At 34.3% G+C, this 27,875-nt stretch overlaps 1 protein-coding gene and 1 pseudogene across 1 annotated transcript in view; one reads left to right on the top strand and one right to left on the bottom strand.

Annotated features, from left to right (window-relative positions):
* Positions 1 to 27,875, bottom strand: part of PIK3C2G (phosphatidylinositol-4-phosphate 3-kinase catalytic subunit type 2 gamma) — a 348,760-nt gene that overhangs the window by 196,009 nt on the left and 124,876 nt on the right. Inside the window, exons 15-17 of the mRNA XM_049625158.1 lie at positions 26,024 to 26,154; positions 17,926 to 18,114; positions 344 to 437 (exon numbers count right to left, since the gene is read on the bottom strand). Of these exons, the coding sequence (XP_049481115.1) occupies positions 344 to 437; positions 17,926 to 18,114; positions 26,024 to 26,154 (414 nt within the window). The remainder of the gene's footprint in view (positions 1 to 343; positions 438 to 17,925; positions 18,115 to 26,023; positions 26,155 to 27,875) is intronic.
* On the top strand, positions 7,443 to 15,609 carry LOC125918247 (tetraspanin-2-like; annotated as a pseudogene).

Raw genomic sequence — 27,875 nt, 5'->3', positions numbered from 1 at the left:
TAGTTTAGCTCCTGGCTTGCCAAATTACAATATCACTTTTATGTCGTCTGTTGTGGAAACTTTTTAAAATTTTTTTTAAATGTTTATTCCTTTTTTGAGAGGGAGACAGAGCATGAGCGGGGAAAGGGCAGAGAGAGAAGGAGACACAGAACCTGAAGGAGGCTCAGGCTCTGAGCTGTCAGCACAGAGCCCAATGCTGGGCTCGAAATCACGAACCATGAGATCATGACCTGAGCCGAAGTCAGGCACTTAACCAACTGAGCCATCCAGGTGTCCTGGAAACTCTTTTTAAAAAATTATTGGTTAAAATCCTGGAATCCTTTGGCAACTCTGTGGTTCTTACCTGAACTAGCTGTGGGAGATATTCCAGTAGTTCATCATTCAAGAGGTTGTCTAATTGTTGAACTGCCACTTTACGAATTTCTTGATCTGGAAAACTAATACAAAGTATATAGATCTATTAAGCTATTAATGGTATGGAATAATCCATGAGAAATGTCAGGGAGAAGAGAGAATGAATTTCACCCCAGCACGTAAGATAAAATAATAATCTCACAATCAATTAAGATGATAATTAGCACCAAATTATTTTTCCACATTCTCTACTCTCATATGAACTGAAGTAAAATGCCCTTTCAACTAGATTTCCTTGGAAACTTGGGTTTAAGTCAGAATTGTTAGCTTTCTCGTCTATAAAGGATTGTAGGATAGCTAAAATCTTGAAACTCTTTGCCGTACATTTTGCTAAGAAAATTATTACCAGTTGGAGACCTGATAGCTTATATAATTAAAAATGGGATATAATATATTTAAATGAGTTTTGGCTAGGTCATAATGAAAAACCAGAAATCTAAAGTACCTTACAATAAATAAATAACAATAATTTAATAAGACTAAATATTACTAGAATATGAAGTTCTTGAGGGTAACTGCCTTATTCAATTTTGGACTTCATATGTCTGTTGTAAGATTAAGCACCCATTAGACACTTAATAAATGTTTGTTACTGAACTAAATTTATGAAAGTATTTAGCATTTGAAAATCTATTCCAGAAACAATTAATCCTCAGATGGGCTCCTCAGACTGCCATCATCTTGTTCCATCAGAAGAATTAGATTCAATTATCTCCAAGCTCCTGGGAAGTGCCTAGAGATAACTTTTGGCATCATACTGTTTTGACGTGATTTTGACATGCTGCTTTGACATGATTAGATATAACTGGGGCTTTGGTGAGAAAAATTAATTTTAAATAAATATGTTTTCAGAAAAAAATCAATATGCATAATTTAAAACTTGAAGGAACGGGGCACCTGGGTGGCTCAGTCGGTTGGGCGTCCGACTTCAGCTCAGGTCATGATCTCACAGCTTGTGAGTTCGAGCCCCGCGTCAGGCTCTGTGCCAACAACTCAGAGCCTGGAGCCTGCTTCAGATTCTGTGTCTCCCTCTCTCTCTGCCCCTCCCCTGCTCATGCTCTGTCTCTCTCTGTCTCAAAAATAAATAAAAACATCAAAAAATAAATAAAACTTGAAGGAACTACTTACAGTAACTGATTGAAAAAACAAGTACATAAATAAATAAACAAAAGCCAAAAATCTTTTTGTATGGAAACAAACTGAATGCTTTCAACCAATCAGGAGAGAGTTCTGAAGATTGGCTCCCAATGCTATGGAGATCAGGAAACTTTTAAAGTCTTTAATGTCCAGTCTCTTTTCAGCATATTAGGTTACTGAAGGGTGAAATGAATACTATGCAGCTACAGTGTCAAGAAAAAAATTGGTATTACTTAATATCTCTCAACTGTCCTTGATAGCAGCTTGAAATGTAATGCATAAATGTAATGTTTTACATAGTTTTTCTTAAGTTAAACTGAGCATTTTAATTGCAACAAAAATTTCACTTCCAAGGTTAGTCACTCAAAACCCTTATTTCTGACCTGCAAATATTTTTCCTATAATTTTCTCCCTTTGAGCAATCTAGCAGTAAGACCTAGTAAGAACTGTAGTCCAGACACATCTTCTGAAGTACTGCTAAGGTCAGAAGATCCCACCATAACATCAAGTGCAGGTGAAGAGCAGAAAGGGTGCAATAAAAATGCAAAGCTAGAAGGTCAGCTTGTTTTAGCACACTTACACTACTTCCTCCTAACTAAATGTGATTGATTCAAATTTATTGCTCTCAATTACTAAGCCGTTTGTCTGAAGCTTGTAGACATCAAGGTCAGTTTGAGGACAGTTTGAAGTCTTAGAGGAAAGAGTTACCTGGAACATTTTGCAGCCTAAGTGATGACTTAAGTCAGATACTAGTCACCCATGCTTTCTTTCTTTTGTGTGTATTTTATATTATTGGTACGAATGAAAACAGAAAGAAATAAAGAAACAAACATCACAATGAAACAAAATTCTTTGGTGAACACTATACCTCTAACTGTGTATTTATTTCCATATACTGGAATGTAAACTCCATGAAAGCAGAAAATTTTTGCCTGTTTCGTTCATGGAGATGTCCCAAATGCCTCCAGACTGGTGAACATCCTGTACATATTTTTTTTTGAAGAATGTTTAAACTGAATTATCTTTCCAACTAAAACATCTCTGCTGCTAGACTTTTCTATCATGGTTTGTGTTATTATCTTTCTCCAATCATGTAGATCTAAAATTTCGAGTCATATTTTCCCCTCTTTTGCCCTCTTCATCGAATTTCCCCCCCCTTTCCCATCCGGCAAAATTCAACTGATCTCTGAAGTCAAAACTCAAGGGCTGATTTACCTGGAAAGCTGTTTCAGCTACTTTGTAGCCTCCTGTAGAGTTTATCACACTCTTCTCAGTGGGATTCTATATTATGTACTTGGTTGAGGGCAGGCTCATTCATTATAAATCCCTGATACAAGCACAGTTGAATAATAAGCTCCTAGTAGTCTCTTATCTTTATATCTAATCAGTTGCCAAGTTCAGTGGACTTTTCTATCCTAATGGCTCTAGCATTATGCCTGTTTTTAGTTTCTTCTGCATCTAGCTAGTCTAGGCCATAATTATCCCATGCTGGTATTAATATTTTTCATAGTAATACCTTAAAAATTCCCCTAAATTATTTCTTTTTAAAATATCCTTTTCTTTTGGGGAGAGCACAAGCAGGGGAGGGGCAGAGAGAGGGGGATAGAGGATCAGAAGCAGGCTCTGCGCTGACAGGCTGACAGCAATGAGCCTGAGATAGATGTGGGGCTTGAACTCACAAACTGCCAGATCATGACCTGAACCCAAGTTGGATGCTCAACCGACTGAGCCACCCAGGTGCCTCCTCCCTAAATTATTTCTAAATTCACTTGTTATAAAACTTTAAATGGTTTTCTATTTCCAATGGGCCTCTCTTAGGTCCATACTGCTTATCTAGATAGCCAAAGCTAGCCAAACATGAGATTTTTCTCCTACTGTAATACTGAATAAACTGCTCTGGCTGACTCACTGATTATTTTTATTCTGAAAATGTCATGTGCATTCTCACCTTTGTGAGCACTGTAACCCCCACGTGGAACAGCTTCTCTTCTCAGAGTTTGAGTTCCTTCAAAATGTGGTCAAATGCTTTTAAAGGTTACAACCCCAATGTTTACTAATCACTTCTCTGAACTCTAAGGGCATTGACTGGCTGACTCCATTGGGCAATTAGGATATGCTAGTGTTTATTAGAATTTATCGTTTTTATATATGTGCCATCATTCTCAACTAGTGAATAAATCAACTGAAGATAAGAATTGTTCTATACTCTCTTTTTAATTCTTAGGATTTAGCACCATGCTCCATACGTGTTGGGTCATTAATAAAAATGCACTGATTGTGATGATAATAATGAGAAAAATCATACTATTGAGCCCATTTATCTTGCTGTTCTCTGAAATAATTTACATTGGTAGCAATAGATTTAACTCAAAAATACCACTTATACAAGTTCCAGGGGTGTTTTAATTTGTTTTCTCTCAAAAGAGTGATAAAAAAACAAATCTGAAGGTAACAAAGAAGAAGGATGTATTTTTTTTTTCAGACTTTTTCAGGAATAGAACAAACCCTAGCAACATCTATACACTCAAAAAGAAAAATTATATATTTGTATTAATATGTAAAAATGCTGGAAAGAACATTTTTACACATTAATGGAAAGGAATGGATCTTTTTATTCACTACTGTTGCATTTAGTTTAGAAAGAAATTGGAGGAGAAATTGCTAAGAAGCTAACCACATGACATCCTGAGATGTAACTAAGGCCAAACAACAGTAAAGCATATCCAAATATAACTTTCATTTGCTTATTTTAGGAAGAGTTGGCCACATTAAAAGAGATGTTGGCAGTGTTAGTGGAGCTCCTGGGAAATGTGCCCCTTCATACATTGCTGGCAGTATATAGCAGAATGTATTAAAAAAAAATTTTAATGTGACTATTCCTTGATCTAACTATTTACTTTTGAGAATTTATCCTAAAAAAATAATCAGAGCTATGTATAAGGATATGTGTAATTGGAAATAACACAAATGTCTAAGAATAAAAAGTTAACTAAGCTATGACCATATGGTAGAATATATGTAGTCTAAAAATATTCAAAGAATATTTAATGATATGAAAATATTATGAAAAATGTATGCAGTATAATACCAGCATGTACATAAAAGTGTGCATATTTCTCCATAGGCTTGACAAAAAGATGAGAAAAATAAAAAAGTTAATACCAAATACCTGAATATTAATACTAAATTTCACAGATGACTTTAGTTTTCTTTTTTTAAGCTTATTTTTTTTAAAGTTTTTCAAACTTTACGTAATGTTACATTGGTTACTAAAATATAAGGATTTTTTAAAATTAAGGCTCATTTAAATAATTATGAATATATTTGAATAAGTACAAGTTCATTATCAGTACTAGAAAAAAGCTCAAAATCATATGTCCCTTTAAGAGTAAACATCATTGTGTAAAAGAACAAGTATACTTTTTGTGCTGATTTAAAATTTTCTTTAGTATAATAGGTCCAAACAGGGATCTCTGCCTCTACAGAATTTATGCTTGATACCTTTTCAGGGCCCTGAACTCAGGCAAAGATCAATGGATAAATATGTTCCACAAATCTTGGCATTTCTTGCCTGTGATGTTGTCTGAAATTGTTTAAACATTCTCATGGGATATAGTTATTGGCATTTCATGCTCAGTAACACATTCCTCAATGAGGTGAGGGCTACCCATATTTTCTGACTGTCATGTGATATTTACAGACTGAAATGTCACATGTGACAGAAGAACTACAACTTATTTTGAATTTTCCACAAGCCAGGCTATTGTACTTTCCAATGACCTGATTTGCTTGAAAAGTATACATAATGCCTGCCAATAATAAAGCAGGGTCCACTCTCTAGTGATTCTGCTAACCTTGGGACTACTAATTACTTGAGGCACGGATATGACACCTTGAGTCTGGGGAAGAAACAAAAGTATCATTAGAAGATTCATCAGGCTGATATTAACTAGGTCCTTATTTATTTAAATTTGTAAGAAACTTGCTTATATTCATACAGAAAATAGACCATTTACAATTTAATAAATGGTGATCTATCAGATTTGAGATATTAAAAAGATACAAGGTCAGTAAAATTCTATTACTTGTTGGAGAGGAGATCATGTAAAGTGAAAGGAATTTTCATTTATTATGAATTTTTAAAATTAGGTGTAACAGGAATTCATGTGAAGTAATCACCTCTTTAAGGTTATTCATCATTTTTTAATTGTTCATTTAAGTAACTTGAGGTTACTTAATTTACTTTCCAAGCATGTCTGAATAGGGGAGCAAAACCAATTTTGATCAAAAGCAAAACATCAGACTGGCTTACTATTCAGTTTGATATGAGTTTCATGAGCAGTGATTCTATCTATTCAGTGTTTAGTTTCCTCTAAATTGAGCTAACAATTGAGCCTCTGCCTTCTGTAAAAGGACATAATACCACAGCTAAGATAAATATAACTCTGCACAATAATTGTTAAGGAAGCATTTAAAAATTGCACATGGTCCATTGTCCAATGAGTTCATTTAAACACAAAGAAAAAATACTCCTTGAAGACTAGGATTATAAAAGTTAATAAAAGAATCTAAGACATGGTTAAAAACTCAAAGGTGAAAAAATTAGGTAAAATGAAAGCAACTTCAAGATAAATATTTTTCAAAGGAACTTTAGGGAAATATCAAATCTGTATTTCGCCAACAGTGTAAACACAAGGTTTATAGTCAAGCAGAGAATTAAGTTGGAAGGGTAATCCTTATGTGGGCAGGAAAGGAAGAGTATCAAATATGTAATAACTCTTTAGTTCAAGCTGGAAGTAGAAACTGACCAGTGTTTAGGGTTCTCCTGTTTTGGGTCTCAAGACCCTTTCAGCACTCTTAAAAATTATGGAAGATACCAAAGAGTTCTCATTTATGTGAGTTATATCTATCAAGAATTTCCATATCAGAAACAAAACCAGGGAATTTAAGAAATATTTATCAATTCATTTAAAGTAACATCAATAACCCCTTTACATGTTAACATAAACAATATATTCCTATGAAAAATCGCTATGTTTTCAAAAATAAAGAAAATATTTAGAGAGAAGAGTGATACTGTTTTAGATTTTTGTAAGTATCTGTAATGTCTGGCTTAATAGAAGACAGCTAGATTCCCCTATCTGTTTCTGTATTAAATCTGTTGTAATACTGCATGTCAGAAAACACTCTACACCCATGAATGAATGCATGTGACAAAGGCAAGTGACATATTAGAATTATTATGGAAATAATCTTGACCTTGCAACACCCCTGTAAGCACTTCGGGGATTGCAAACCTAATTTTGAGAACATAGTTTTGGCATGTTATTGTTGTGGGCCCATAAGTTAAGGAATCAGTACCTATGGTCTCTTTTGAAGACAGAAGTACATCAACTTATCTTTTCCCTGAATGACAAATTGGCTTTGAAGTCATGTGACCAACACTCAGATTTGGGAAACATCATTCCTCCTCTCTTCCCTCAATCATTTACAACCCTTGTCAGAGGGCTATAGGAACATCACCAAGGATCCCGACAATCTTCAAAAGGGACAGTGACATCATGAAGTGAAATTTTCACAGAAAAATACACCTTTCAACTTCTTCCATCTGACTAGTTATTTTGTGACTTCTATTCCTTTCTCATTTTCTCCCCGTATCTTGTTTTTCTCTTTTGTTCTTCTTTTTCTAGTTTGAAAAATGATACAAGGTCAATATCTGGCTCAAAGAATTCTTGAAGTGATGGGGAAAAGCCAAATGTGATGTAACAAATGCCAACCTTTAAAAAAATCAACTTTGGGTAAAATGAAAAGCAAAGAAATCTGAGATCAAATTTAAGTGGAACAGAAATGTCAGACTTCAGAATACACAGTAAGAATTCATGCAGAATGCCATGAGGCTATTCACAGTTAAAAGCTGCAATGTCAGGTTAGAATTAGAAAACTATCAGAAGTACAGAACAGTTTCTCCAGCAGGTTTTGAGTCTGATGACACACTCAGCATCATCTTGGAAGAAAATGTCAATATGAATGTATTTGCTATTTTTCTAGTACTAAAAATGATCAGATGTGACAGAAGAAATTTCTTTCTAGAGAAAGTGGGGAATAAGGATTCTTTAAGATGATTGTAAATCTCTACCCACTGAATAATTCATGTCCGTTCAAGGATTTTCACATGATTGCAGAATATTAGAATTCAAGGAAACTTGGAGACCTGGTTCAATCTCCTAATTATACAGATGAAGAATCTAAAAGTCAGAGTTTGAGCTGTTTGCTCAAGGCCATTTGTTAGTGGCGCTAAAACTGGAATCCAAATACCCAGAACACTAGGCCAGGAGGCTTTCTATAGTACTTCTAGCACGACCTTTTTATCTTTTGACTAGGTATTGTCATATATACTTACATGAAATCCACAAGACAGGCCTGAAAATATTTATTTTACTTAGTGCATTCTAAATGGATCAATAGAGATACATAATAGGGAGAAGTATAATTTATCTAACTGGATAGGGATATTGTCCCAGTCATGACCCAGTAGGCATAAGTATGAATCCTAGATCCAAAGATATTTGGAACTGTGCAGAGATATTTCCTGATGGATAGTCTATGGATTTGCATATAGAAATTGGGAATTAACTGTATGTTTATGGTATTAATTAATCACTTATTTATACTTAAAGAGTAGTTATTGATTTTGTTCTATATGTTTACACTTTGATTTTACTTACAGACAAGCTTAGAAAAGCACTGCATAAAGCAACTGGTGTAATGAAGGCACCATGTAGAAATTTTGTGTTTGGATGGATTTAACATTACATGCAAAAGCAGCATGATGTTATGGAAAAGAATGAGGGATTTTGAGCTTAAATATGAAGGATCTTGTTTTCCTAGCTTACACTTTCTCTCTCTTTTTAAGCAAATTTATCTATACCCTTGACTTAATTCCCATCCTTCTGTGGATGATTTCCAAATTGTATTCTCTCGCTTAGATTTTCCCTTGAACCATCACTGGCTATCTCAAGGACATCTCAAAGCTAATCTATCCCAACCTGAATGGGAAGGTTAATCTATAATCTATTTGTTACCCAGAGTGCTCCCTCTTAGCAAATGTTTCCATTTTCTACCTACTTGCATTATAAAGATACCTAGAAGTAATCCTTGACATCCTCCTTTTTTCACTGCCCTTCCCCTATCTTCTCACTTTTACTCCTAAATGTTCTGATTCCGTTCATTTTATTACATCACCACTACCACCCTTGTAAGGCTGACTTCCTATCCTCTGACACTTGGACTACTTCTATAGCTTCCTAACTGTCTTGCCTCATTTACTTTCGCTTCTCTCACCAAATTTATGCTTCGCTCAGAAGCCAGAGTGATCTTTAAAAGATGCAAATCTGTTCAAAATATTCCCTCACTTAGAACCATTTGTCCTTTCCCAATGCTACTAGAATAAAGATCAAGTTGCTCAACATGGTCCTGTTTAGATGTCCTTAGAACACCAGTTCTCGCTCTATCTTAACATATCTGCTAATCTTACAATATACATTTCTTCCCTGGACTCCAGGAATGCTGGCTCTCTTTCAGCTTCCTGAATTAAGTTTCTGCCCCAGGGCCCTTTCATGGATCCCCTCTTCCCAGAAACTCTTTTCTTATTCTTCCCTTTCATCAATTCATTCCCACTCATCCTTTGGATCTGAGCTCAAACTTCCTCAGGGAAGACTTTTCCCACTTTGTAGAAAAGGTTTGGTTCCTTTGTTACATGCTTTCATAGAACCATGTACCTTTCATTCAGAGCTGTTAGAACACCTGCCATTTTACATTTATAATATGGCATGACCTATTTCTCTCCACCTCCAGTAGATGGCAGCTCCATAAAGGCAGGATTATATTTCTTTTTTGTGCATTATGCTAGCTGTAGGGCCAAATGAAGTGCCTTACATGAATAAGCCATCAGTAAATATCCATTGAGTAAATGAGCAGACAAATTTGGCTTCAATTTCTTCTTCTGTAAAATGGGGATCAATAAAATCGGGGTAATTGTAAATGTTGCTAATAATATTAAAGAAGTTGTTTTGTAGAACAAATCGTGTAACGTGAAAATGCTTTGTAAGCTATGTCATTCAGTTATGAATTATTTATTATTAAGCTGCTAATTCTTTCATCATACACATTTTAAGAAGTAAATTTAACTTATTGAAGCTTAATTGAAATGAAATTATTCCCATGGATTTATTGATATTTACAGTTTGGTATTGAAAGACTCTGAAAACTCTAAACGATGTAATTATGATGAAGAGGATAGTAATGATAAAGATGATTGGTAGAATTTTATTGAATGGTCTCATAAGTACCTTATCATAATAGGTACATAATGTTATTATCCCTGCTTTATAGATAAGGAAATTTGTCCAAGGTCATTCAGGTAATAAGCTCTACGAAGCAGTAGAGCTAGATTCGTCTGATTTCAAAGTTTTTGCTGTCAACTGTGAAATTTGGAAGCAACACCAGAAACTTTCTAAAAGTGCACAAAGACAAGATATTTATACAAGGTATATTGGGTTTATGCTATACCACATTTCTCATTCTAAGTATATCAGAAGAATATTGACTCTTCCTTCATAGAGAAAATATTGAAACTTCCACATTTTTCTCTTCTGCATTCATACTTATCTATAATTGTATTCATATTTTTCCTTGCCTCCCACCTGAGGGGAAGAAGTTACTCTCTTCCTTTCCTCGGATAAAATTACCATTTGTACTTTTATTCCAGGCTAGTGGCTGTTGGTACCATCTCATTTTGCTACTTCACCCATCCCTCTACTTTTGGATCTTCCCTTCATGCATCCTTCAACTCAATTTGTAAACATGCTTGAAGCTATTTTATTTGAACAAGCATACAAATCCCAAACCTCAAAGCCTTTCCCATCAGTCTTATTTCAAGAGTCACAATTATCTAATTTATTTCTTCCATTTGCTCTTTAGGATCTTGAAGTATGGCATCCAATTTTACTACAGTATTAAAACTGCTCTCACTAATACCATCAGTGACTGCTCATTTTTCAATCCATTGATTTGGTTTTAGACTTAATTTTATTTAACCCTTCTTTAAAGACTTTGAAAACCTTTTTTTATGAATTCTAAATTACTACTCCTTTCTCGCTCTCCTCCGACTTCTTGGTCATTCTTCCTGTTGCCTTTTCCAGCTTTGCTTGCTTTATGCTGCTCTTAAAATGTTGCTACTCTCCGGGGCTCCATCTTTGCCTCTTTCTTTACTTCCTCCACATACGTACATGCAGTGCCTCTACTTCTTGGCTTCAATTACTGCTTTCAAGCCAATAATTCATATATTATTTTTCAAGCTTTGGTTTCTCTGCTAGGCTTCAGATCTGAATATACAACTGTATACTGGTCACCTTCTCCTAGGTGTCCCACAGGTTTTTGTTTTGTTTTGTTTTAATGTGTTTTTATTTTTTGGGAGAGAGAGAGAGAGAGAGCTCGAGTGGGGTAGGGGCAGAGAGAACGAGACACACACAGAATCTGAAGCAGGCTCCAGGCTCTAAGCTGTCAGCACAGAGCCTGATGTGGGGCTCGAATCCACAGACTGTGAGATCATGACCTGAGCCAGAGTCGGCACTTAACTGACTAAGCCACCCAGGCGCCCCTGTCCCACAGGTTTCTAACTATGCAACATGTCCAAAAACAGAACTCTATATCTTACACCACCTAAATTTTCTTTTTTCTGTAACCCTTGTCTTGATTAACAATATAGTTTTCTATCATTTGCCCAAAACGGAAAGCTCAAATTCTTCCTTATCTCTTCTCTTTTTTTCACTTTCCTCTGAAATGTTTCTCAGATCTGCTCTGGGGAACTCCACTATTTTTCACGCCCAGATCATTTTTCAAATGCACTATTTCAATACTTGACATCTATCTAATATCCTTGCTCTCATTGTCTTTTTTTAGTTCATCCTTCACATTGGTGCCAGAATTATCCTTGTATAATACAAATCTGATTCTATGACTTCCATTCTTCACAAAATTCCATGGCCTGCAGAAATGCGTCAGTAGTAACTACCTGGCTCATGAGACCTAAAACATCCTAACTAACCTATCCTTTTCAGTCTTGTCTCACAGTACAATTCCCTTCTAATATGACGTAAGATTACTCACTATTCTCTGAAACTCCATAACTGTCCATATGTTAGCCTTTCTTCCAGAAAAGCCATTTCCTGTCTTCTCCACTCAGTAAATTACTATGAATATTTCAACTCAGCTTTCAATTCCTTTGTGAAGATTTCCTTACTTTTTCAGAAAGAATTTGCCTCTCTCTCCTTTGGGCACATATAGCACTTAAAACTTTGATTATAGTATGGAGTATATTGTGGGGCAGTCTTTAGCATAAGTATTTTTCTCTTATTGTTTTTTAGGGATAGCCACTGTGTCTTACTATTCAGTCTCCTTGATTCATTGCAGGTCAATTTCCAAGTACACATATGTGTGTCAATCTATAAATGGGAAAGATACATCATTATCAATCACTTAACTATTTAGTCTAATGTGGAAGTTATAACTGCCTCTCTCTTCCATATTCCATAGTACCAATTTGCAATGCTAGTCAAAAATGTCTTTATTATAAATTAATCCCTACAATAAAATATGTAATGGCTTTGTGCAAACATGTTTATGAAACATTTTTCCAAGGAAACTGATTTTGGAAGCTAAGGCACTGCCTGTTAAGCATTGTTCTTCTTCCCGCAAAATAATAATTTTACATCATGTGGGATGGCAAGTTCTGGTACCTTGTCAAATTTTTATTTAAGTTTCTGATGTAATCCTCTGATGCCAGTTCAGAGTTGCTATTTTTAAATGAATACTTTCCTTGAACTGTCTTTTAATTCCTTGGGTAATTTCTGCTTGCTATTAGCAGTTGAATAGTTATGCCTGTGCATCAGAGTTCAAGAAAATAGCAACCATCTGCCAAGAACCACAGACCTTCGCCCTTGGTCTCTGGTATTCTGACAGCACTGCCTTCTCTAATGGAAATATCAGTACCCAGTGAGCATACTGCTGGCACTCAGTAGTGGAAATATTAACACCCTGTGGCCTACGCTAGGTAAATTAAATCTCAACATGTCTCTTGCTAAAAATAAACCAAAAGGAGATGGTGAATCTTTGGATGGGATTAAACAAACAGAAATATTAAAAATTTTTCTGAGCTAGAAATGGAGCACACCAGTTCTCAAGAGGTTAAACCATTGGAAAAATAAACTATTCAAAGGAGAAAAAATACAGATCTCTGAAGACCTCACTCTGACAACTCACTTAACAAGCACAAACTGTTTGTTCTCAGAAAAGTCAGCTTTTGAATTTAGAGAAGTTGAAAGGTTCATTTTTGGAAACAGCTTGTCCTCAAGTTTTTTTTTTAGTAGTTCAGTTAAAGAGAGTGGGAGTCATAGAATGAGTGCAATGGAAATATTTTAACCTTTCCAGTGACCTTCTTTGGTGCATGATAAGGAACTGTCCAATGTTCATATAAATCAAGTTTCTAATAAGTTTCCTGAATGATGCTCAATAAACAACACTTTACTTTGAAACCAGTCCCTATAATCTCTAAATATCTGATTGTTTGGAAAAAAAGAAATTACACAGTGAAGTAGAAACATCCAAGCATGACAAGATGGTTAAGTACTGCTATTTACTATAATAAGACTATTTTAAGATAGTTTTATTTGCATATTTAATATGTAAATAGCCTTGGGGCACCTGGGTGGCTCAATCAGTTAAGCGTCCGACTTTGGCTCAGGTCATGATCTCACAGTTCCTGAGTTTAAGCCCTCCGTGGGGCTCTGTGCTGACAGCTCAGAGACTGGAGCCTGTTTCGGATTCTGTGTCTCCCTCTCTCTCTCTGCCCCTCCCCTGTTCATGCTCTCTCTCTCTCTCTCTCTCTCAAAAATAAATAAATATCAAAAAATTAATATGTAAGTAGCCTAGAGTATGTATGTAGAAAGGCTATAAGAATAGTGGTTAAGATTTCAAGCTCTAAACCCAATGTTTATAGCAGCACTATCAACAATAGCCAAAGTATGGAAAGAGCCCAAATGTCCACTGACAGATGAATATGTATAGAAGACATGGTATATATATACAACAGGGTATTACTCGGCAGTCAAAAAGAATGAAATCTTGTCATTTGCAACAACATGGATGGAACTAGAGTGTATTATACTAAGTGAAATTAGTCAGTCAGAGAAAGACAAATATCATATGACTTCACCCATATGTGGAATTTAAGATACAAAACAGATGAACATAAGGGAAGGGAAGCAAAAATAATATAAAAACAGGGAGGGGGATAAAACATAAGAGACTTAAATATAGAGAACAATGCGAGGGTTACTGGAGGGGTTGTGAGTGGGGGAATGGGCTAAATGGGCAAGAGGCATTAGGGAAAACACTTATTTGGATGAGCACTGGGTGTTATATGTAGGGGATGAATCACTGGATTCTACTCATAAAATCCTTACTGCACTATATGCTAACAAACTTGGATGTAAATTAAAAAGTAAAAAAATTAAAAATATTTCAAGCTCTAAATCTCTGGATTTAACTTGAACTCCTCAATTTAATAGTGTAACATTGGACAACTTAATCTCTATAAGCCTCAGTTTCCTCATAGGTACAATTGGAATAATAATCAGATTTGCCTCATTGGGTTATTGTGGATATTAAAATTAGATGGTACTAAGTAGCACTAAGTAAAGATTTGATCTTTATTTTTAAAACACTGAGGTGGTGCCTGGGTGGCTCAGTCAGTTAAGCATCTGACTTTCTATTTCCGCTCAGGTCATGATCTTACAGTTGGTGAGTTTAAGTCCCATATCCAGCTCTCTGCTGTCAGCATGGAGCCCACTTCCGATCCTCTGTCTCTCTCTCTGCCCCTCTTCAGCTCATGTGCACTCTCAGAGCACAAGCTCTCTCTCTCAAAAATAAATAAACATTAAAAAAAAAATAAAACATTGAGTCAAATAGATTTTCAGCCTCTGTTCAGGTAGAGAAGGCTCACTATAAGCAGAATTATGCTTTTTTTAAAATGTTATTTATTTTTGAGAGAGAGAGAGAGAGACAGAGTTCAAGTAGGGAAGGTGCAGAGAGAGAGGGAGACACAGAATCCGAAGCAGGCTCCAGGCTCTGAGCTGTCAGCAAGAGCCCAATGTGGTGCTAGAACTCATGAACTATGAGATCATGACGTGAGCTGAAGTCAGAGGTTTAACCAACTGAGCCACCCAGGCACCCCCAGAATTATGCTTATTTATCAGGGATCAGAGAATATTGAAGTCTATTTAGTGAATTCTTTCATTTTACAAGCAATATTAATCCTTTTATTTTACAAGCAACTAAGCAATATTATAGGCTTCATTCTGATAAAGATTTTTATAAGAGGCTCCCATGACTCCCAGAGCCAGCATGGGGTTGGGAACTCAGAGTGCTGTCACAGCGGTGAGCAGCGTGGTGTGCCCCCCTGAGGTGCCCGTGGTACATCAAGTATTTACTGCTTGGTTTCAACCTTCTCTCCTGGCTGATGGGGTTGGCTGTCTTTGCTTTTGGACTATGGTTTTGGTTTGGAGACACCATGAAGAATTTCTTACCAGAGAAGGGGTCACCAGACTAATTCTACATGAGGTTCTATGTGTTGGTTGGAACAGGGGTCCTGATAACAGCTGTGAGCTTCTTCGAGTGCTAGAAGCCATGAGACAGTTGCATTGTGTGCTCAGCATTTTTACCTGCCTAGAGGTGATATTTGCTGCTGAAGTAATCATTGGAATATTTGTTTTTTATAGGCAAGGGTGTAGCTATAGGACGTGCTCAGACCATGTGTGTGGAGGCTTATAACTATTACCTTACAGAGAGTGAAAAAGGAAATAGGGCTGTCAGTACCTTCCACTCAACATTTCAGTGCTGTGAAACAAAAGCTCTGAAGAGGTCCAACCCACAGAGCTGAAAGTGCTTCTAGGACACAAGCAATATATTGATGAGACTGGGACCATAATCAGTGTTAATTAAGTTTTAAGTCGTCAAAATTTATTGGTATTGGAATCACGTAATCTTTCACATGATATTCAGCATGGTCCTTTGCTATGCAATACTAAACTCAAGAGATGGGATATGAAGCTACTTTGACATGAAAATTGTAACCTACAGCTTTCATACAGCTGTTGCAGGAGCTAGGTCATTTTTAACATTCATAGGACACTTCGGATCTAAAATAATTTTCCCTTAATTGTACATTTGCACCTGAATATACATTTGGCTAATTATTGGTTTACCCCTTGAGGGAATAGCTACTAATCATGTTGACTGAAAGCATATTCGTGTGTGATCTGCCTATTTCTGGTATATACTTTATACATAATGAAATCTGTTTGATGGGAATTCCTGATTCTTGTTATGTCAGAGCAACAACCTATTTACCTCAGAAAAAAAGATCAAAAAGCTTTGATAAAGTTTAAAAATGTGGGTATTGAAAAAAAAAGATTTTTCTAATAGTCTATAAACTTTATAAAAAAAGTATTCATTGACACATTTAAATATCTTTAAAATAGACCAAGATCTGTCTTAGTAAAACAATAATAATCCCCTGCCACCCAATAAAGTGGGCTTATGCTTTAGAAACTAGAAAGTTGTTATATTGTCTGGTGAGAAAATTATGCTTTGGATATTACAGAGATTCATACCTCTATTTTTAACTTTACAATTATTATTTTCAAATTTTAATAGTGTTATTGAGATATAATTCAAATGTCATGCAATTCACTTAAAGTGTACAGTTCAATGGTTTTTAGCATATTCCCAGAGTTGTGTAACTATAATCACAGAAAGAAACTTCATGTTCATTATCAATCAACCCTCTTTTCCCCCAACCTCCCCTAGACCTAGGCAATCACTAATCTATTTTCTGTATCTATAGATTTGCCTATTCTGGACATTTCTTATAAATGGAATCATATAATATGTGGTCTTTTGTGATGGGCTTCCTTCATTAAGAATAATGTTTTCAAGGTTTATTCTTGTTTTAACATGTATTAGTATTCATTCCTTTTTTTATTATTGAATAATACTACATTGTATGGATGGGCCACATTTTATTTATCCACAAATTAGTTATTGGCCATGTGAGTTGTTACTCCTTTTTTGTTGTTATAAATATTGCTGCTCTGAACATTCACATATGAGTTTTTGACTGAACATGTATTTTATCTTGGATATATACTTAATAGTGGAATTGTTGGGTCATACAGTAACTCAGTGTTTAATATTTAAGGAACTGAAAACTGTTTTCTAAAATGATTGCACCGTTTTACACTCCCACCAGCAATGCATGAGTTTTTCAATTTCTCCACATCCTTGCCAACACTTATTGTTATTTGTCTTTTTGATTTTGATTATAGCCATTCCAGTGAGTATGAAGTGGTATCTCATTGTGGTAGAAAAAGAAAACCCTTTCACCTCCTTTTCCATCCCAGAAGTTTTGGAAAGTACACTAATTTAACATAAATCTAACTATATCAGTTTGAAAAGTCTCTTGCGTCACTCTCTCTTCCACATTTCTCCTCTGTAGGACCTTGAGAGAGAAATCAGAATAGAACTGGTCGCCACAACTCTTCTCTGATTCTAGAGATTACAGACTTTCTTTATGGCATCACTGAACTGATGCTATCAAGACAGATTTAAAAAAGCTCGTCTTGGCTTTTAATATAGAATAGAAGCCAAAAAAGAGCTGTTTCCCCAAACTAGAGCCAGCTTCCACACTTGTTCCCATACATTTATCCCTAACTATAAAAAGACATCATTCCTCCACCCCTGATTGCATCCTTGTGTATTTTATTCTGAGAGACTATCTGGAGAATAAATAACATATATTTATATATTATTATAATTTATTCTTATCATTATCATTGGCATATTAATTGTACACCTACTATATGTGGGATATTTTGCCACACTTTGTATACTTCAATAATAAAAGATATGGTCCCAGTTATTCAGGACTTTTTTTCTTTTGAGAGGGGTCAGAGTAGAGAATTTAATTTTTCCCTATTTAATTTTGTTGTTATTTCTGTAAGAGTAATGTAATCTTCATGTAATCTTCACACAAGAGACTGTGACCATTAATTATACTTACAGTTTAGCACTGGAGACACAATTATAGCTTAGATTTGTTTAAAATTTGTATTCATAGTTTACATTTGTCTAAATTTAATATCTATAGCTATTGAAATTGGGAACAACCAGAATAGCTATTGAATTAATCATATAGTCCTATTTTTTCTCTTCAAATTTTCTCATCAGTAATACCATGATTGTTTTTGCAATTCTTACCTAGAAGTCAGAAGTCCAAGTGCTTCCAAAGGGCAAGAAAATTTCCATCTTCTCAAAATGGTATGCATTTCTGAAACAGTTCTTTCATCCCATCCAGGGGCACTGCCCAAGACCAAAGGAAGGGAGCAGTTTTCATTATTGCAGTAGAAACGATAAAACCATAAGTATCTTCTCTTTTCCTCAGAGAGTCTGCAAAACCAGATTGGAAACTGTAATTTGTTGGAGTTTGCTCCACTAAAAAATGTTACAGAACAAAATTTTACTCAGTGCTTTGACTTTTATTTTACTTTACTTTGGAAAACAAGTTCTTTACTTTCTTGGAACAATTTGAGAGTTTATTAGCTTACTTCCCTAACTTTGTTCTTCTATAGAAAAATAAAATAGACTTCAGATAATTCATATTTATTTTTTCTTCCTCTTACCTTTGTCACTTAAAAAACAACAACAACAACAACAATGTCATTTTGGTTAACAAAATCTATGCCTCCTTTAGGGCTGACCAAGTTTTATCTGAATCCTGCAACGTGTACTATTTAGAACAGAGGTAATCTCTTACCTTCTTTACAAATTAATTTAGACCAAATGGGCCCGTGAAGAAATGTCATCTTTTAAAGATGATATTCCTTCATCTCAAAGCAAGTTTCATCAGAGTTCAGAAAACTCTGCTCTAAACTTTGAAAACAAAGAAACTCAATTCATCCCTGGATTTGGGCTTTAAATTCTCATATTTAGCTGGAAGTTTGGAGTTAAAATGCCAGTGAATAGGATTTATTTAAATGCCCAAGTGTTTCCCCCTGGAGAATGGTTCCAAACAGAAGATCGAAATCTAGGACTAGGGCCATTGACTTGCTGACAGTTTATCATGTTTTGCTCACACTTCAGCAGAAGCATTCAGAACCACAGTTCAACTGGAGGACAGCATTTCTCACATGACAATGACAGCTTTTGAACACTGTCTCCTCCAAACTGACAATGCTGCTTAGCTTAAGTTAGCTAAAACTTCCAATAAGGATAATGAGAAATATTAAAATATCTTAAAGGCTTACATTTCTCTACATTTTTAAAAGCCATCTTAATCTACAAAATAAAAGGGATGGATTATAGAGATTTTTAAAGTATGTTTTGGGCTCCTGTCCTGTTTTATCACTACCTTCCCCACCAGACAGTCCTCAGAAGAAAAAATGCCATGACAAAGTTATTACTAAATTATTATTGAAACAAATTATTTTGCTCTGATTAAGTTTGTTTTTCCCCAATATTGAACAAGACATATTTGTTTTACTTTCTTTTATTGAAGCATAATTTACATCAAAAGGAATGCACACACGCAGTTCAATAAATTTTAACAAATGCATGTACTGAATGAAAACCACATTCCTTTCAAGATAAAGTTTTCTCAAGCAAACAAACAGAAGCAAGCACTGGTAGGATTTCTTTCACTCTGGATTAATATTGCCTACTTTAGAACTTCATAAATATTAAATCATAGAGTAAATGCTTTTATTTATAGCCTCTCTCATTCAGTATAATGTTTTAAAGTTATCCATATTATTGAGTGTATTAGTAGTCCAGAAATTTTAATTAATATTATTCTTTTATATGAATACACCACAGTTTGCTTATCCATTCTCCTATCTGATAGACATTTGAATTTCCTGCTTGGGGATATTATGAGTAAAGCTGCTATAAACATTCGTGTGCATGTATTAGATTGATTTTTCATTTCTCCTAGGAAGTTCCTAGGAGGGGGATGACTGGGTTTTATGTCAGGTGTCTGTCTACCTTTAAAAAAAACTATTTTCTGAAAATGTTTGTAAAATTGTACATTATTATATGCCGAGTATGATAGTTCCAATTATACCACATTCTTGCCAACACTTGATTTTGCCCATTTCAAGATACTATCATTTTAATGGGTGCATAGTGGCATCTATATCACTAATTTGGGGAGAATTAGAATTGTCATCTTAACAATAGGGAGTATTCTAATCAATGATATGATATAACCTTTTCTTTCGTTTCTCTTAGAAAAGTTTTATACTTTTTAGTGTAGAGGTTTTGATGTAAATTGAACTTTAAAACAAAATTTTTCTGTTTTTCACTGAAATACAATTGCATTTTGTACATTGATGTTGAATGCTATGATTTTACTTAATCATGTCATCTGAAAAGAGAGGAAGTTTTATTTCCTTCTTTCCCAGTTTTACACATTTATTTTTCTTACCATAGTGCACTGGCTAGGACTTCCAATACAACATTGAGGAGAAATACTTAGATAGATATCCTTGCTTTCCCATCATAGGAAGGGGGAAAACATTCATTCTTTCACCATTTAATATGATGTTGACTTTAGATTTTTTCCATTGATCTAGATTTAACTCAGGATTTTAAAGTTGAGAAAGTTCCATTCTATTCCTGGTTTCATGAGTTTTTATTATGAATGAGTGTTAAATTTTATCAATTGTTTTTTTCCCTAAATCTATCAAGATGACATAAATTCCTTACATATTTTTTTCCATTTTTAAAATTTTAATGTAGGTGAATCCTTATATTTAAAACATATGACTGTAAACAGAATAAAGTTTTATACTGCTTTTGTAATGTAGGTGACAATTTCTTGCTTTAAGTTAGAGTTTTTATTCTATTTATATTTAACATAACATGGATATAATTGGTTTGATTCTACCATATTGCTATTAGTTTGTTGTTGTTCAAATCATTTCTTTGTCCCATTTCCCTTTTTTTTCCTGTCTTCTTTTCAATTTTTTCTTCGTATTTCATTTTTGTTTTCTTCTTAGCCCATAAATGTGCACTTAAAATTTGGGGGTGTAGTTCTCTAGAGATTTCAGTATTATCTTTCAGTATATCACAGCCAACAGTTGATAAATATTATACTGCCTTATGTATAAGAACCTTAAAACAGTATGTTTCCATTCTTCTATTTCTCATTTTTATTACAGTTGTTATACATTTTAATTTTATATATTATAAAATTTTTTGTCATATTTATTTTTGAGAGAGAGAGAGAGAGAAGAAAGAGAGAGAGAGAAAGAAAGAGAGAGAGAGAGAGAGAGACAGGGCATGAGCGGGGGAGGGGCAGAGAGAGAGGGAGACACAGAATCTGAAGCAGGCTCCAGCCTCTGAGCTGTCAGCACAGAGCCGGACACGGCCTCAAATCCATGAACCATGAGATCATGACCTGAGCGGAAGTCAGACACTTAACCAACTGAGCCACACAGGTGCCCCTTAATTTTACATATTATAAATGCAGCAATACATTATATATTTATATAGTTATAAAAATATAATTAATTATTTTTTAAAGAAATTGTTAAATATGTAAGTAAGAGTAATTTTATTTCCTACCTATTTTCCCTTTATGATGATTTTCATTTATTCTTATAGTTGGAGCTTCATCTAGTTATCATTTTCTTTCAGCTGGTAGTATTTCCTTTAAGATTTCTATGGTACAGATAAGCTGATCATAAACAAATTCAGCTGTATTTAACTGAAAATGTTTTCATTCTGCCTTCACTTTTGAAATATAATTTTACTGGTTATAGAATTCTAAGTTGATAGATTTTCTTTTGCCCTTCCTAGATGTAAGATAATATTCTACTATCTTTCAGCTTCCATTGTTTTTGATGAGAAATATGCAATTCATATTGTGGTTGTTCCCTGTATGGAATTTGTTCATTTTCTCTAATGCTTTAAAAAAATTTTTTTTAAGTTTATGTATTTATTTTGAAAGAGAGAGAGAGAGAGCATGCACACAGGGGAAAGGCAGAAAGAGAGGGAGAGAGAGAATCCCAAGCATCTAATCCATGCTGGCAGTGAGGAGCCTGATACGGGGCTCCAACTCATGAACCATGAAATCATGACCTGAGCTGAAATCAACAGTCAGACACTTAACTGACTGGGCCACCCAGTGCCCCTAAAAATTTTTATCATATGTTCAGTTTTTAGAAATTTGACTATAATATGGGTATGCATGTGTACTTGATTGGGAGTTGCTAAGTTTCTTATATCTGTGGGTTGAATTTTATATTTTTCATTTTAATTTATTTTTTTTTCTGTGGTTTCAATTTTAAAACAAATTTGTAAAATTTTGACTATTATCACCTTTTCTTTTTGCCTTCATCTTTCTCTCCACTCCTGTGTGTCTAACACATATATTGTCAGTCTAACAGGTCACAAGAATCGAACACTCCTTTTAGGATTATTTTTTTCTGTACTTCAACATGGCTAATTTTCTATTGCCCTCTCTTCAAGCTCACTGTTGTTTTTTTATTATGAAATCTATTAAGTCTTTCCAGTAATTTTTTAAAAATTTAGATTTTGTGTTTTTTCCAGCTTTTAAATTTCCTATTTTTTTACTGAGATTTCATTTGCTCAACCATATACATCTTGTTTTTGGAAATCCATAGATGTCTTTATAACAGTTGTGTTGAAATCATTTTCTACTAATTTTAAAATATCTGGATTTGTTTCTGTTAATTGCTTCCTCCTATCCCAGGCTATGATTATATATTCTGGAGTCTTCCTATGTCTAGCAATTATCGATTTTATGTTAAATATTTAAAATGCTCCATTTTTGAGAGTCTGCATTTTGCCATCTTTTGGGTGTTGAATGTTTCAATTTTTTTAGTAGGCAGTTCAAGTACTAGCAGATGAGCTTCAGCCTTTTGAGACTTGTTTTTATAATAGGTTGGGCGTAGCATAGTTTTTAATCTTGGGCTAAAGTACACTTACTCTTAATATGCATCTTTCTGACTTCTTTATTGAATGCTTGAGGTGTTCTGGGATATTTCTTCATTCTATTGGCCAATATTTCTATGTCTCCCAGCATTGTGCAGTCTGTGGAATCTGTATCTATTTCACTTCTCCCTGTGGTGGTTCCTTTGCAGGCCCTGCAAACTCTCTACCTGCTCATGAGTAGCTTAGTACTCAGTTACATATTTCTGTAGCTCTTATCCTATACATCTTCCTTCTCTTTACTATTACACACTAGAAATTCCAGCTGCCTCAGCATCATTAAAATCTGATCTCTGCCCACTTTTTTTTTTCTTTTCTAAATCTCAGCAAGACCTCTTCTTTGATTATGGCTCCCAGAGCCATAATGTAGAAAGTGCCTCTAGGCTGAAAACCACTTTATTCATGAGCTCACCTCAAGCCCTGTCCAATTTCTGAAATCAGTTATTTCATATGTATTTTCTTGTGTCATATTCCTTTAAGTTAGGAGGATAGGTGCGTTTCATGGCTAGAAGTGGAAGCATTAATTTCTTTCAAAACAAATATTTTCCTATCTTTTTTTCTAGAATCTTCTTCATACTAGAAACATTTTTTTACTTGTCATCAAGAATATATATTATTTTAGGGGTGCTGGGGTGGCTCAGTAGGTTAAGCCTCTGACTCTTGCTTTTGGCTCAGGTCATGATCTTGCGGTGTCATGGGTCTGAGCCTCGTGTCAGGCTCTGAGCACTGACCATGAGGGAGTCTGCTTGGGTTCTTCCTCTCTCCCTCTTTCTCCACCCCTCTCCTACTCACACTCTGTCTCTCTTAAAATAAATAAAAACAAAACCTTTTAAATATATATATATATATATATATATATATATTAAAATTTTTACAAATATTGTAAGTATATTTTCATTGAATTTCATTGAGTCTGAACTTCCTGACTCTGATTACATTTGATCAATTTGAAAGAAGGAACAATTGTCATCAACTAAATGACAAAATGTGGTATTTTGAAACAAGTAAATCTGATTCTTTTTTTTAAGTGAATCTGATTGTAACACAAGTTTTATCAAATTGAAGGCTGTTCTTTTTCAGAATCCAGAATAAAATTGTCCTGTATTGAGGTTAATAATTGTATTTGAGTAAGTGAAACAGAGGAAAATGTTGCTTGTTTTATGTGTAAATTATTAATTTAAGTAGAAACTGAGGACTGAAACAAGTTGAGATTCACTGGGGTAAATTTAAAAACACAAACTCCTAATATTTAAAGGAAGTTACTGTCATTATTTGTTGCTTTGATGTTTTTTTGCTTGAATATATTTAAAATTTCAAAGCATGGCATCTTTTTCATATTTAAAAAATCCCCAATTAAAAATATATTAGTCTGATATGTGACACATTTGTTAAATGTAATCTTTTATATTTTTGAGTAAGTGGTAGGAAAAGATGCTTCACCTAGTTGACAGTAGTTTAGTATAACAATGGATTATCAAAATGTATCATAAGGACTATGAGAATGTCCATCATTTACAACCCTTAAGGTAACTTTTTATATCAGATACTATGTGAGGGAACTTTATTCATTATAACATTTATTTTACAAGTAGTATTTAAAACAATTTTTCTTAATGTTTATTTATTTTTGAGAGACAGAGACAAAGAACGAGCAGGGGAGGGGCAGAGAGAGACACCCACACAGAATCTGAAACAGGATCCAGGCCCTGAGCTGTCAGCACAGAGCCCGATGCGGGGCTCAAAACCACGAACTGTGAGATCATGACCTGAGCTGAACGCTGACGCTTAACCGACTGATCCACCCAGGCACCACTTACATGCAGTATTTTTAAGCACAGCGTACAGTACTGGAAATATAGTGACAAACAAGATAAATGGGTTTCTTGCTCTCTCGATTCTTACAATTTAATGAGGAAGACAAGGAAAAAATGCATTAATGAAGAAGATGACAATAGATTGTGTTATGTGTGATGATAAAAGGTAATAAGGTAGAGAGTAAAGAGAAAAAGGTCACTAGATAGGGGAGTCAAAGAACTCTTTGAGAAGATCACAGTTCAGTGCACACCTGACCTACAGAATGAGATGACTCAGTTGTGTGGAGAACTGAAGAAGGAATATTTCAGGTAAAGGGAACAACAAATGAAAAGGCCCTGAGACGGGAAGTACATGGAGACTGATGTCACTGGCTTGAGGAAAAGAGTATTACAAAGTGAAATTAGAAATCAGGGCAGCAATAAGATTCTCCAAAACAGAACTCTTGATCATACTGAACACTTCAGTCTGAAATGGCCCAAACTTATTCCTTCTCCAGAAAATGACTCTAACATCTGCCCATTCAATTTTTCAAAACTTTGGATCCTCTATTGACTTAACTTGATTTCTTGCTTTCTCGGTTGGCTTATCCCCTAATTGCTATTACTCATCAAGTCATGTCTTCTCAACTTGCAAAACATGTCTCCCAAATCTAGCCATTTCTACCAATGTCCGTTGTCATCACCCTAGTCTTAACCACCATGACCTCTTGCTTTAAAAAATTATATCAACCTTCTTGCTCTACTGCTTCCATTCTTTCTTTCTCTACAATACATTCTTCAACTTGCGGTACAAAGATCACTCAAAAAGATTATTTAGATCACATTACTCTCTTGTTAAAAATATTTAAACAATTTCTTATTCTTGGAATAAAAAGCTTTATCACATTATATATCATCACAGTATATACTTAAAAAGTTACTTCTTAAGTTTTATGCTTTTGCATGCTATTAATGAGCACCATCAGTGATGGATTAGATATTACCAAGTAGAAAATACCAATATCACTAGTTCTCTTATAGTTCTTCCTGGGATTTGATATCATTTTTCAGAGAATGAGTGCTTGACAAAATTTAAGTACGCATTAGCCACTAATTTAGTACTATTAAAACATGATTTATATCTATTCTTTTTAAATATGCATAAAAATTAAATGTTGCTTTTTCCAATCTACTAAAACAACTTTCTACTCAGTTGAAGGATGGTTGAGCAATGGTTTATCATTGTTAAACACTGAAATATATCTAATCAGTCTCTGCTTTGTTGTACCAAACTAAATGATTGCCAATCTTTTTATTCATCCTTTGACTAAAGTTAAAGTTGCTAAATGCCATGGGAGAAAAATCTTTAAAAAACATAAAAATTCTAATTTAGCTCCTAAACATTAATTGATCATCCAACAGGTGTCACTTTAGAAAATGAAAGGAGTTTTGTTAGAAGGTTCACTCTTTAAAGATACCAGTGCTTCCAATATGGTTGTTGGTATTATGAACATCAGGCAAAATTCACTCACAAGACCTGGGTCACTTACAGTAAGGGAGACTGTTTCTGTGAAAGTCTGGAAATATGTTTTAAACACTCTTTTGGTGGTTCTTCTGGTTTACTTCTATTCTCTTCAGAATCAAGTTTCATATACTCCCACTCAGTAGCTGGAAAAGCAATCTGAAATAAAAAAAAAAAGATTTGTCATGTATTGAATACCTCAAAATGCACCATTAATTTAATCTCTATCTTAGGTTTGTAGAAACTAAAGGAAAATTCCTATGTGTCTGTGCTCTTTATTACTTAAAAATATTTTTAAAAGAATCATTAGGGTTTGAACTTGGTATTAAAATAGACATGGTATTTGGAAAATACTCCATTATTTATATAAATGGTATAAATTAGTAATCTGTAATTTTGTGTGAGGAAAAATGAGAAAAATAATAAGAATATTTGAGATTTCATAAATTTAAATATTATGTTTTTGTTTAATGCTGAAATTATCCTTTCTACATTTCAGTATCAAAATGTGTTTCTATTATTAAATGATAAAAATTGCAAATGGTAATTATAGATTTTCATGTAAACACCTGGGAATAGAAAAATAATTACTTTATGTTGGTTTCTTCCTCAGGAATCTACAGGGCTATGAACGACTCTGTAGACATGAAATCTCTGGTAAAGATCTGTTTTGCAAGTGCATAACCAAATAGAGTATTTTTGCTCTGGCTCTATCATTTAGCTTTATAGATAGGGCTAGAATTCAGGCCTTTTTTGGGGCAGAATATGCTTTCCATTAGATCATGTTTCAGTGAAAATATGATTCTAGTAAATAAAAAAAACAGTTAACAAAATATACAGTTTCAAATTATGTAAATGAGCTAGATATTTTAGTGCTCCATATGTGTGTTTAATGTTTTAATACATTTTTTTCATATTGAAAAATGTAAATAATTTTTCTTTGCTGAACTACATTCGTTTGGGATCTCAGAGAAAATTGAGGAACACTATAAGGTAGACTGTAGGATACAGTTTGAAATACAGTTGAATCTATTTGGGTTATTTACTAGAAAAAAGTTTTAGCAATTTTATAACCTCTACAATTTGTTGCTACATTAGTTTTTGGCATAATTTTTGTTATACTGTACCACTTATTACTCCAACATGATAAAAGAACTAAGTCACAGAAAAATAATATTATAATAAATTCTGCCTCTTGAAAAAAAAAAGATTAATTTGGGTGTCTTAGAGAGAAGTAACTCTAATATTAGCAGGCTACAAGTTACTCTTTGCATGCCCAAATATGTTTAAACACATGAAATAAAAATACTAGAAATCAGGGCACCTGGGTGGTTTAGTCAGTTAAGTGTCTGACTCTTGATTTCAGCTCAGGTCATGATCTCATGGTTTGTGAGATCGAGCCCCATGTCAGGCTCGGTACTGACAGCATGGAGCCTTGGAATTCTCACTCTCCCTCTCTCTCTGCCTCTCCCCTGCTCACATGCGCTCTCTCTCTCTCTCTCTCTCTCAAAATAAATAAATAAACTTAAAAAAATACTGGAAATAGTATTTGATGAGCTAGTTCCATTTCATGTTGGTTTTAAGTAGAGGGCAGGGTGGGTGAGGAAACTAAAGCCATTGGATGAAAATATAGAAATATCCCTTTGCACAAATATATAATAAATTATTTGATATATTTCACTTACAAATTTGAAATTTCTGATATATGAGTGACACCTTATACAAATTGCATTATCTCATATGTTATGAAGATAAAACTACTGGTTCTTGAGCCATTGATAGAAAAGATTAGAATTTCTCTCAGATGACATTTGTTCTATTTTTCACAGAAGTGAAGTTCCCCTAAAGTGTATGTCATTATATTTGCTCTAGAATTTTTT

This window comes from Panthera uncia, chromosome B4 (genome assembly GCF_023721935.1).
Source record: "Panthera uncia isolate 11264 chromosome B4, Puncia_PCG_1.0, whole genome shotgun sequence".
NCBI lineage: Eukaryota > Metazoa > Chordata > Mammalia > Carnivora > Felidae > Panthera > Panthera uncia.
Note: the sequence above shows the minus strand (reverse complement) of the source record. Positions and strands in the feature narration are given on the sequence as shown.